Here is a 12,913-nt window from a genome sequence, read left to right as displayed (position 1 = left end):
ACCTCACTCACCTGGCTGCCAGAGAAACAGGTTTCCGAGTGGTGTAGATGGTCTGCACTGTGGAGATGGTCTCTGTCAAAGGCCGCAGGGTCACTGCTGGAATCAGTGGAGAAGACTGGCCAGGACAGCATGGCAATTTACTGTCTCTAAAGTCCGCCTGGAGAGGAAACAGAAAAGAGGAAATCAATCTCAATTTGGGTTCCATTTTCACACTGTCAGGGACTCCTTAAGCCTTACCATACAGTTCCTGTTATTTTTTAATAATAGCTAAAATCAATTACCACTTATTAAATGATTTTATTTTGTGCCAGGCACTATGCTAAGCACTTGACATATATTACCTCCTGACAATCCTTAAGGTAGAAGTCATATTTCATCATGTTCGACACCATCCATTGTAAGATCCACCGTTTTTGCATGTGCCACAAAGAAAAATGTGGCCGTTCAAACTTTGTCACACCCACTCATGTAATGAATGTTCTGACTGCAGAGATTTATTATTTTTTTAATTTTTTAAAAAGATTTTATTTATTTATTTGACAGAGAGAGAGAGTGAGCACAAGTAGGCAAAGTGGCAGGCAGAGGGAGAGAGAGAAGCAGGCTCCCCGCTGAGCAAGGAGCCTGATGTTCAGCTCGATCCCAGGACCCTGGGATCATGACCTGAGCCGAAGGCAGATGCTTAACCGACTGAGCCACCCAGACGCCCCTGATTTCAGAGATTGAAAAGGTGAAAAAAAATGCGTATCTTAGAGCTGATTTTATGAAAAAGAAAAGTAGGGCTCAGAGAGGTTAAGTAATTTTGCCAAGGTCACACAGTAGGTGTTAAGAACCAGTATTTAGGACCAGGATTAGCTGACGCCATACTTGGCATTTTTCACCACTATCTCAGTGCTTCCCGAAGTATGGTCCCCAGGTCCGTATTATCTTGAAACTTGGTAAAATTGCTGCCCTCGAGCCACTCTTGCCCAGTTCTTAAAGATCCCAGTGTGGTTTCTGACATTGGCTTCCTGCTCCATCTTGGCCCCCAGCTTTTCAGGAAGGGCTTCCCTGGGTGTCTCACAGCACAGCCAAGGCTGGGCAGGAGGCCAGAGGGCCTGCCACGGGCTAGCTGAGGGAAGTGGAACCAGAGCTTCCAGCTGGGGAGCCGTGCCGAGGGAAATTGCAGGGGCAGGATGAACGCAGGGGAGTAGCATTTAACAGCCTGGCCCAGCCCCTGTGTCTCTACTTTCTAGGTCTCTTCCAAGGCAGGTGCTAGAAGCAGCTCATGACCTTAGAAATGCATTATCCTAGGAACCTGCTTTGTGCCTCTGCCTGGACTGCTGGTGGGACACCTTCCTACCTCTGTTCAACCTCTGAAAGCTGCCCCAGCCACTGCTCGCTCCCTCTCTGTCCGTGCGGCTAAAGCCGCCTCAGGTAGTGACCATCATCCAGCTCACAAGATCGCACTTTTGGTTACCCCTAGGTCCCCCACAGCCCACCTCACAGATCCTCCAGACTGGTCAGGAAGCCTCTGGAAGGAGCCTCGGGGATCACTCAGTTCTAGGAATTACAAACTCTGATCCCTAGGAGGAGGACAGGGTGAGGGGAAAGAGGAGGTGACCCCAGACTCCACATTTCCGCTCCCTGCGGCCACTCAAACAGTGAGTTATGCAGAAGCCTTCACTGAAAGGAAAGACTTGCAGCTGCAAGAAGCCTGAACATCATCGAACTCGCCCATTTTGCAGATGAGGAAACAACAGCATTTAAATGTTTAATATTTAGACATTTTGCAGAGCTTCAGTCGGCTGCCCGGTACACAAAGGGAGGTGGGGACATGAAGCGAGTTGTCATGACTCCCTGCTCTCATTAATTACACCCCCCTGCCTCTCTAGCCTTGAGAAACCACCACCATACTTGACACTTCTGGGACATTCTGTGGTTGGTCAAGTTTTGCCACCTTTTTTTTTTTTTTTTAAAGATTTTTATTTATTTATTTGACAGAGAGAGACACAGATCAGTCAGAGCCAAGAGCCAAGAGCGGCAAGCAGGGGGAGTGGGAGAGGGAGAAGCAGACTCCCCGCCGAGCAGGGAGCCCAATGTGGGGCTCGATCCCAGGACCCTGGGATCGTGACCTGAGCTGAAGGCAGACACTTAACGACTGAGCCACCCAGGTGCCCCAAGTTCTGCCAACTTCTTGATCCCTTTTGATCCTTGCCTTAACCGGATACAAGGAGGATATTCATGTTACTATTTCCACTCAAATAAGAGGAGACTGGTGCCAGGACTGGCGAAGTGACTACCTAAGGTCACACCATCATCAAGATATACATCCAACCCCAAAGAATTGGGGACAGGAACTCAAACAAATACATGTACACACACGTTCACGGCAGCATTATTGGCAATAGCCAAAGACCCACCCAAAGACCCACCAGTGAACGAACGAATCAACAGCCAAAGGCCCACCCAAAGACCCACCAGTGAACGAACAAATCAACAAACTGGGGTATACATATGCAATTCAATATTATTCCACATAAAAAGAATGAAGTCCTGATATATCCTACCATGTACAAGAGCCTCAAAAACATGATACTCAGTGAAAGAAGCCAGGCACAAAAGGTCATATATTCTATGATTCCACTTATCTGAAATCTCCACACTAGGGAAATCCACAGAGACAGAAGGCAGATTTGTGGGTGCCAGGGGCTGGAGCGGGGTGGGGGGGGATAGGGAGTGAGTGCCTAATGGGAACGAGCTTTCCTCTGTGGGTGATAAAAATGTTTTGGACCTACAGGTCGTAGTTGCGTGACTCTACATGTACTGTCACTTTAGAACGATTCATTTTATCTCTCGTGATGCTCACCTCAATAAAATAAAGTCACGAAAAGATGCAGGCCCCAAACCCTAACTCCTTCCCAACCTCACACAGTTCATGTGATTAAAAAAAGCTGCTGAGGCACCGGCGTGGCTCAGTCAGATGAGCGTCTGACTCCTGATGTCGACTTAGGTCATGATCCCAGGGTCCTGGGGTCGAGCTCTGTGTCGGGCACCAAGTTCAGGGGAGAGTCTGCTTGAGATTCTGCCTCTCCCTCCACCTCTAGCTCTCACTGTCTCTCAAAATAAGTAAATCTTTTTTAAAAGATTTTCTTTATTTATTTGAGAGAGAGAGAGTGCGCACATAAGCGGGTGTGGGAGAGAAGAGGGAGAGGGAGAAGCAGGCTCTCTGCTGAGCCGGGAGCCCGATGCAGGACTCGATCCCAGGACCCTGGGATCATGACCTGAGCCGAAGGCAGATGCCTAATGACTGAGCCACCCAGGCGCCCCGTGGGAACAACATTTTAAAATACAGACCTGTTTTCTGAATCTACTTACGGTGAACTGTGGCCCTGAATTGAAAGCATCAGGAAATGGGGTCACTGGATCAACCGGGAATGTTTTTATCTTCAAAAAAGAGAAAGACAAGAGGGTTACTTTCAGAATAGAAAACAAACGTTTGAGATCTTTGGCAGTGCACTTCTAAAAACCGAACTGAAGGGTTCAGGGGAACAGGCGCAGAGCCCTCACTGTCTGTATACGGATACGTGCAGAAGGTCCCTGAGGCCTCTTGGCCAGCTGTCATACCTGTGCCAATCCTCGTGCCGTAGGGCCGGGACCCTGCAGGGATGACCAGCGGCAGTCCCGTGTTTGTAGGGCACCCCATGCTTACCTGGCCCTGGAACTCCTTTCCCCGGAGGCTGTGTGGGCCTCCTAGGCATGCTGGGCCCTATGCATGGCCTGATCCACACAAGGCCATGATCAGGGTGTGTAATGAGGCAGGCCAGAGCTGCCTGGGTGGCCACTGCTGGCTTCCCCACGGCTGGGGGGCATGGACTAGATGCTGCTGACAGCCCACATCCTGGGACACAGTCTATGACGGTGGACAGAGTACCAGGAAGCTCGCACTAATTCGGCCAGAAAGCGTTTCCTGTCTATACCCTTTAGTTGTTGGACTCCCTGTAAGTTGTGGGCCACGGAGGTAAACCTTGGGCAAGCCCCTGTAAGCATGTGAGAATCCTGCCACCGTGGCCTTGGGGATACAAGGCACTGTGATCAGAAGTGCCCAGTGCTGGGGGTGGCTGCGGTACAGGGCCGGTCTGAAGCAGGGCGGGAGGTGAATGGCCTGATCAGATCTTGGGGGGGTTGCCGAAAGGAGCCTCTGCTTGCATTCCTTTCTCTTTGGTCATTTTGTCTTTGGCCCCCGGAGGCCTTGGGGAATGTGGAGTACGCTTATGTCTTTATACCAGCCTGGAGGACTGCCAGCAGGCCCAGGGGCCTAAGGACTCTGGTACTGGTTTTGCCTGCCTCCTCCCTAGCCCCCGCCCCCGCCAGGGCGCGGAAACTGCCCGCCGGCCTGCCGGGGAATGCATGCTCTGCCACCAGAGGGCGGCAGCCTGGATACGGAGGCCACCGCTGCCCGGGGTCGCGGCTCCTGTCTCTCCCAGGGGCTTGTCTGTGGACCCTGGGGTAGTTATTTGATGCTCTTGAGTCACTCCCATGGGGGTTAAAGTAGGGGTGAGCAAGAGCACATCAGAACAGACCCAGATCCGCTGAGGCTTTTCTGAATGGATGGAGTAGTTCTCAACCAATCTGAGAATGACCGTGTCTCAGCAATGTGCACGGAGATGCCCAGTCCACGCCTGCTCCCCTTCCCCAAACTCTCTTTGGCCTCTTTAAACACCTCAGAATTCCCAGAACGGGCCCCCAACTGCCTAAAGACTCAGGTGCCAGCTCAGATGGCTGAGCGCTGGGAGCAGGGCCTGCCACAGAGCGAGAGGACCCAGGGGAAGCCCACGGTGTCTTCTCCTCCCATGGCCTGGTGGTTCAGCATGGGTGCCGACACCAAGAGCAAAGTGAAAAGTCACATTCAGATAAGACTCTCAGACCACCGTGAAGTAAAAGGGAAAAGAGGTTTATTATTGCTATTAAAGAAATGTGAACAGTGGCAGCTTCCACGAATGATCCTGTATCTTCTCTAAATAAGACAAAAGTCTCTCCCAACAGTTAGACTCTGTGCTGCTCGGCTGTGGCAAAGCATATTCACTCTTCCGCTGTTGCTGTCCCCTGGTATAACCACTTTAGAGAGGGAGCAAAGCGAAACTCACAATATTGAACCCAGCAGGATCTAGCCTAAGAAAATAAAATACCTGCCACCAAAGCTAACTGTGTCCCCTCGAATAGTGACACACTGGGAACCAAGCACGCGTCCTGCCGGAAGAATGTGTTAGGTAAATGGGAGACCACGCACTGGATGGGAGGTAAACAGTCATATGCAATGCGGTCACAAGAACAAGAGAGAAACAATCCAACACTCAGTGAAAAGGGAAAAACAGGAGACGATATGGATACTATGATTTCACTTCGTAAAATTATGAATGAATACAAATAAGTTAGAAGGAAACATGCAAAAATGAAAAAATACTGTGCTAGGTTGGGCTTATGGGTGATATCTTTTCACGCTGTTATGCAACACACATCCTGTTATCTTGAAACATAGCAGGAAAAGACAAGTGCAAACAGTTGTTATTTTCAATAGAAATGCAACTAAGATTTTTTTTTTTTTTTACTTTCTTGTAAAAGCATCTATGCTTATCAAAGCTTTAGGAAAACAAACTCTTCCTGCTTCCTGAGACCTAGAGACACAGGGCAGGACAGCAGACTGTGTGTCCTCATTTGGCCAAACTATGTATCCATCCTGGAGTCAGAGCACCTGTCAGCCAAGCCCTTCCAGAAGGTCTAGTGCTCATGCGCACCAGCGGGGTGACCACTTGGTGGCTCCTGCCCGCCTCACCTCTCCTGGCCAGGCCCCTCTCCCTGCCAGGGTACCTACCAGCCTCGTTTTGATTGGAGGGTGCATGCAAACTCCAGTGGTCTCTTCCTTCATGGGGGGAGAGAGTGGAGGAGAACAGCGAGAGTGGGCACAGTGGGGGGCGCTGGCGGGCTCTGCCTGCTCACGAGGAGAGGAGAGAAGGGAAGGAGGCAGAGGAGAGAGGGGAAGGAGGCAGAGGAGAGAAGGGAGGGGAAGAGAGAAAGATAGCACAGTGCAAGAAGGATCTGTCAACTCCAGACTGCTCTGGAGCCAGCCTCGCCCGAGCCTGCTTCTAGCCTCTGGGCAGCTGGCTTTTAGGCCCCCCTTCCCCCCTCCTCTCCCCACCTTCTCTCCTCCTCTCTGGCTCTCATCTGTCTTCTTCACTATCTGAGCAGAACAACCCGTGGAAACCCCACTCCCGGGGCTGGCAGGCAGGGGCCATCTCCTGGGCTGACTGCGCGGGCCTGGTAGCAGCTTCCTGAAGCCTTGCCCAGGCCATGCCAGAAAGAGAGCCGTGATGAATGAGTGATGCCGGCCATGGGGGCGATATGAGGAGTGGCCACACTCCTTGAGCGTGCTGGCCTTCCACGCCTGGTGGCCTCCTGCACTCTGCTAAATAAGGGTCCCCTCATCAGGGTGTATTGGTCAGCAGATGTCCAACAGAGTGCTCCGGGAAAAGACATACCTCAGCAAGGAGGAACACGGACTTTCGGATTTAATCTGCCAGGGCTTTTTGTTATCTGTGTTCAGAAAACATACTGGCTATGCACCCCCCCGCCCCCCAACCCCCTGGCCCAGGCCATGACACCTCGGGTCGCTGCTGAGGTACCCTGTTGCTTTAGCTGGAAGGTATCAAGCATTGTGAGAAAATGCCACATCGCTCGGGGTACTGGGTTCCCCACCCCAGCCCTAAAGAGTGCCATGCACCAGCAGAGGCCCGGCAGCTCGTACTGGTGAGGGTGAGGGTGGTGAAGAGGGAAAGCCCTGAGGCTGGAAGAGGGGGCCACTGACAGGGTCAGTGTGGGTTGCCAGGAGGGACCATTCACTCCAGACAGTAAATACATGTATCTTTTCTAGTTTAAGAGCGCTTCCTTAAGTAGTTGGTGACATCCTGCCAGAACGAAGGAAGTACAGTCTCTGGGGAAGTTTCATTACAACTCGATCAAGAACATTGCAGGCGCCTTTTCTGTCTCCAAACTGATCTGATGCCGACCTCTTTACAATTGTGGGGTCCTGGACCGTTTCCAAAGGGCTTTTACAACCAGAACCTCCAAGAGTCTTGGCGACCGCCTTGCTTTCCTACTCTGATTTGGAGATGCTGGAAAATGGCCTCTGCAAAGTCTAAATCCGTGGTTCCTCGTGTCAACTGGTTCTGCATCCATTCCTCAGAAACAAGTGAGTCCGTATTAACCACCTACTGAGACTCCCTCCACTGCTCTCTCCTGTCCTCAGGGTGAATCCTACCCTCCACGAGATGGCATTCGAGACCTGACTGAAATGGGCTCCAGCCTGCCTCACCCCCGACCCTCACTTCTCAACACTGCCCCAGCCAGAACCAACCACACCAGGGACCCCAGGCCATGGGGCCTTAGCCTCTGCAGATAAGCAGGCACTCCTGTGTGCTTTTTGAAGAAAATAAAAGCTGGTGTAAATGACCGACAAACACGGACATACTGCCTAGATGCCAAAATGTGTTACCAGCTACTTGTGTCTTAGTTGAAGGTTATGATGAATGACTTAAGGCTTTGCCTAGCATTGGACTTTTATGGTAAAGAAATGTTGATCCATCCCACAAGCATGTACGACCCTTCTAAATATGCCTCTGTTAGTAAATGCACAGGAAACAAGATAACACGTGTAATAGGATACTATTTTGAAATACCATTTCATTTTTTTCTCCTGGCATTTCCTCTCCTCCTTGGCTTTTTTCCACATTCAGGCAGCTAGGTTCTTCTAAGCTACTTGGCTTTTGAGGTTTAAAAATCTGACTCCTTGGGGAAGAGAAAGATTTTTGGCATAGACAAACAAAGAAGGAAATGTGAAAGGCTTCTTCATCATCCAGACAAGAAAGAGGTTACCAGTTTGTGGGCTGGAGAGAAAAGTCCGAGGGAAAGTGAGGAGGGGGTAGACATTAGGAAGTACTGAGCAGAGGGGCCCGTGGCCCTCCTCCCTGGCTGAGGCTAAGGCACAGGGATTAAAGAGCAGCAGAGAGTGGCTAGTGTCCTTCTGCTCAGGTAGAGCTGGGGAGGTGGCAGGCCCCAGGGCAGAAAGAATGGCTGGGTGGTATGTCCAACAGATTGGGATTCTCGTCCCAGCAGAACAGTGACTTCCATCTACCCAAAAGGGGCATGAGGGAAGCAGGCAGGCAGTGCCCCAGAGGTATCCGCAAATAGATGACATCACCAACTAAAGACACTTCCCTCCATGTTCCTGTGCCCTGGAGAAGATGAACGAATCCCCAGGAAGATGGAAGAGGCACCCTGATTTCACTTGGGATCAAGCTTCAGCCCTCCTGATAGAATGAGGTTCAAAAATAAAAACTAAGTTATTGAGATAGATGGAAAACCAGTTCTTCTGACACCCAAGCCAGGGCCTGTTTTTGCCCTGCACGACCTGTGTCTGGTCAGGCCAGCCTCCTCCCTGGCACATGAACTCCAGACTAACAGTTCCTGGCCCAGAACAGACCTGGGTCCTAAGTGCCTCTGCTTTGCAGTGGGTGAGTGGTTCATGCAGTACGGGGATCGGGACTGGACTGGGGAGGGACCAGCCCCAAAGAGAAAGCCTCAGGAACACAGAAGGCATAGGTGTTTGTGGTGTGTGTCACCTGGGGAGGGAAGCTGGCATGACAGACCTGGAGTGGGGGACTTGATTGATGGGTCAATGTCCCCTCCTTCCACTCTGTTAACACCAACACCCCGTGCACGAACCCAGACTCACCTTCCAAAAGAGGATACCAAAGGGACAGTGGGTGCTGTCGTCACTGGCTTGCCTTCTCACCACCCTACCCTTACGCCCCACCTCTTCCACTGGCCAGAAAATCCAGTCTGATTGGCAGGTCTGTGTTGGGATTCTGGCCCCCGGCAAGCCACAGGCTGCGCAGGTTGTAGGGCTTCTATTGCTAAATTGAGCTACATGATAAAAGAGTTGGGGATGGGGGAAGAAAAGATATGGAAAGAGGAGGAAAAAGGGTTGCAAAAGCGACAATGGAAAGAATGTTTTTTGGAGAGTTTGAGGATGAAAATCCTTGGAGTCGTGCAGGGTACAAGAGAATTAAGAAGGAAGCAACATGGGATTTGAGAAGTGTTACCAGGGAGGTGATAATTTAATCTTGAATGCTTTTTGAGAGATGCCAGTTAAAGACGGAAACATCATCGTTCTCAGTTGTTTGGACTATGCTGCTTTGAAAACCGCTCTACACAGAGCCTGGATCATCAGGGTTGGAGTCATAAGGGTTAAACTAGCGCTGATAATGCCTTGGTGGATCGTCCGTTGAATGAAGGCAAGAAAATCTGGTCCCAACCCTCTCTCTGCTGTCCTTCTAGCTCTGGCCCAAGGGACCAGGGTGGTGCTGTGGCTTTAGGAGTCTCAACCAGCCCCAGACCCTAAATCCAGTCTCTCCTCCACTGTCCTCTGGGGCAGAGACACCGCACCCCCGCCCTCTCCCTGACAACAGAGAGGACTGCTGCTTGTATTTCTACGACACTGGGTGGAGCAGATGGAGGAGATGGAGGGAAGAGGAACAGACAGAAGAAGCAGGCTGCTGGAATCCCCCTTCCTCTCAAGGACTCTTCAGCACTGGTGGAGACAAGACTCAAGTGAAAGGTTAAGGCCAGTAATGCCAAGAAAGGCCCAAATGGAATGTGCTCTCATCACAATAGCAGCCCTCCAGCATACCTTCTGTGTGAACGTGCACTGTGGGCACGCACTCATACCTCAAATCCACACAAGCAAGACAAAGGATGCTTCATCCTGAGAATGCGTATTCACTGCAGACTTCAGATCAGGGAACCTCTGGGTCCCTGGCAGATGCTGCTTCCTTTTTAATCTCAGACCATTAAGTTCAAAGAATAAAGATGGGGCAATTAAATCTACCAGCTGGATCTGCAACACAATGGTTTTTAAGGGAATCCCATCACTCCTGTCAGAGCTATGAAATATTTTTTCTGGCAAACTAATCCGAGTTTCTCAGATCTGCCAGAACCTTTAATAAATACTCAGTATTTTGCTCATGCTATACCCTCTGCATAGAATGCTTTGGTCCATTTCCTCCATCTGGCAAACTCCTGCTCATACTTCAAAACCCTAGCACTATGAAGCTTTCTTTTTCTCAGTGGCCCCAGATAGGGTTAGGCACTGGGTGCCACAACAGTAGCAGTTTCTATAGACTCTCGGATGGCATTAATGGCAGCATGCTTCAGCAGTCTGGAAGTTTCTCAAGAGCCTAACTCAGAGAGAGATCTTCCCCCACTGTCTTCTATTCCTGTCCAGCATGTTTTCTTCAATGTGGGCCTGGGAACTTAGCTTTCTACCCCCTTCTGCCTTCATAGGCCGTCAGGTTGCGACCTAGGGGTTCTCAGGTCCCTTTGGGGTTTGCTGCCCTCCAGCTACTGATGTCCTCAGATTGTGGCCCTGGCTTCCAGCCCCCACACGTGGCCATCCTAGGGTGTAAGGCCTCAGCTGGGATACTCAGTTGGGATACTGATGTAGCGCCAGGCCCAGGCTGCTTAACTTGCTGTCCCGTCCTCCACGCTCCTTATTCTGCTTTCTCAGGCTGGGGAGAGCTTTAAACCCAGCCCTCCTTCCAGGCATTGCGTTCTCCCAAGTGGCAAGTTTCTGAAATCCAGATGCCAGATTCAGCCCAATCTGATGATGTAAAGGGCACCAGAGAAGAAGCTGGAACACTTGGGCTTGGAACAGCTCAGTCCCTGTGTGATTTACCTCGCTCTGGGACGCAGTTTCCTTATCTGCGCAGAAGGATGACAAGGGAATGAGACAAGGCCCTGCTTCTGGGTTAGCCTACCTTGGCAATTTGTCCAACAAGAAGGCCATCAGTAACTTGACTGCATTTTCTCCAACAGGGGAAGAGAGTAACTCCGAAGGTTCCCGGAGAAGGCTGTCTGACCCACTGTCAGTTCTCAGCTGTTTATCCAAATGTGCTGACTCAAAGCTCTCAGACTGTACCAACTCTCGAGATGAGTACAACTGTATACATCCCAAATGATCGCCCTGTACCAGCTGAAGCAGGGACAGTGATCATTCCTAAAGCCTAGACAGTACTTTGCCTCATTTGTCCCCTCTCCAAAGCCTTCCGGAAACCCTTCCTATCCACCACCTGCCCCTCCAGGGAGCCAGTCCTGAATGACTCCCACTTGTGGCTTCTCCCCGAGAATCTTCTACACGGCTGTCCTGTCGAGCCTGGCCCTTTATCAACCCGACTCCCCTCCAGCCTCTCGCTTCCCTGCCTGCTCCCCCAGCCTCACACATGGCCAGGGGTGCACTGAGCTCTCAGGAGGCACTTTGTGACTTGGTTCACGTTTTGACTCACGCTCCACATTTGTGGACCATGATTTATGCTCAAGTACACTTGGGTGTCAGGCTGAGCCCAGCCAAAGGTATATCCAAGTCTGCCTGTATCATCTAATACTATTCCTAATACCTCACACACATTTATGGTGCTTTAATATTCTTCAAGGGCTCTCTCTGTGTCACGTGATCATCAGACCACTCTGAGGCAGACATGGCAAACGATGGCATCTTTTATCCCATGACAAGGCTCCTAAGGAGGGGAGCAGAGACTGAAGCCAGGTCTGCCTTGGATGACTCCTGGGGTCCAGTGCTCTCTCTCTCCAGTGCTCTGAAAGGGTTTCCCACATGCAGGAGGACCACCCACGAGGACCACCACCATCCCTAAGGGGAGACCTATAGGCAGAGGATGGAGGATGGCAGGGAGGCGTGAGGGGCCTGGAAAGCTGGGGTGAAGCCTTGAGCCAGTGCTTCAGACCAGAGCACGTTGTTGGAAGCGGCAGCAAAAGATGCCCCAAGGGTGGGCATGCGGGGAGCAGCCCAGGAAGCCAGGAAGCCAAGCCCCAAGCCCCAAGGAGCCCTCCACATTTGGAAAGCAGCAGACAGGCGGGGTGGGACCCCTGCAGCCGCCCTCAGGGGAAAGGGAGCACCGCCTCCCCGGAGGGCTCCGGGAGGTAAAAGGACCCATGTGCCTGAACCCCCAAAGAAGGCTGATCCCTGAGCCTCCAGGCTGTGTGCAGGACAAGAGGAAGAGCCTTCCCAATGGCGATGCCCACCTCTGTCCATCTGTCCCACTGCCAAGATGTTTCTATGATCTGTGGCTTTTCTGGTTTTAGCAAAATGGGAAGTTTACCAGAGGAGTAGCTTCTGTGAAGTCCATCAGGAGATCGCCTGGCTCCAAGGTAAAGGCACCTCCTCGGTCAGAGGGACTCTAGGAAGGCAGATAAAAATACTGCTGGTGAATGACAGCTCCAGACAGACACGGGAATGTCACCAGAAATCAGTTTCCTCCCTCCCCTCTCCCTCCCTTCTATCACCAAGCCCATGACCGCTCCAGTACCCCATAGGGTTCACTTGCCCAGCAGTGTGCATATTATAGAAGCCTAACCCCCAATGTCAATGGGCAGAAATAGTGTGTAGGCTAGAGAAAACTGCCTCTTTAAAAGGTGCAAACAACTTCTTTTAAGAGCTTTGAGTGCTCTTGGACTGGTCTTTTGTAGGGGGAAATGCTTCAAAGAGTCCTTTGAATAGACAGAGAGCAAAGCCCCCAACCTGGATCAAGAGGGTTAAGGCCGCAAGGAGCTAAACTCAGGAGCACAGGGGGCGCCAGCCTGGCTCACTCAGTAGAGCACGCCATCCTTGATCTCAGGGTCAGGAGTTCAAGCCCTGTGTGTGTCACAGAGTTTACTTTAAAAACACTTTTTTAAAAACATCATCTGCATAATAATGAGGGAGATTTTCCTCGTGGGAGGGAAGTATCTCTGAAAGCCACATTCAGTGTTTAGGAAAACATTTTTTTTTCCCCTCCTGCCCTGGAGTCTCAGCAGCATGGGAGGCCTAGAG

At 51.2% G+C, this 12,913-nt stretch overlaps 1 protein-coding gene across 3 annotated transcripts in view; it reads right to left on the bottom strand.

Moving 5' to 3' along the window:
- Nucleotides 1-12,913, bottom strand: part of EPB41L4B (erythrocyte membrane protein band 4.1 like 4B) — a 127,198-nt gene that overhangs the window by 5,604 nt on the left and 108,681 nt on the right. For 2 of the 3 annotated variants that reach the window (XM_073876590.1, XM_025888568.2), the window contains exons 22-25: nt 12,204-12,281; nt 5,849-5,965; nt 3,355-3,423; nt 12-157 (exon numbers count right to left, since the gene is read on the bottom strand). In XM_073876590.1, the coding sequence (XP_073732691.1) occupies nt 12-157; nt 3,355-3,423; nt 5,849-5,965; nt 12,204-12,281 (410 nt within the window). The remainder of the gene's footprint in view (nt 1-11; nt 158-3,354; nt 3,424-5,848; nt 5,966-12,203; nt 12,282-12,913) is intronic. The other variant, XM_073876592.1, reaches the window with a different exon arrangement.

Source organism: Callorhinus ursinus, unplaced genomic scaffold (assembly GCF_003265705.2).
Source record: "Callorhinus ursinus isolate GAN/ISIS: 27379988/994484 unplaced genomic scaffold, GSC_fseal_2.0 scaffold24, whole genome shotgun sequence".
In the NCBI taxonomy this organism is placed as follows: Eukaryota; Metazoa; Chordata; class Mammalia; order Carnivora; family Otariidae; genus Callorhinus; species Callorhinus ursinus.
The sequence above is the reverse complement of the archived record's forward strand: the minus strand, read 5'-3'. Positions and strand labels throughout refer to the sequence as shown.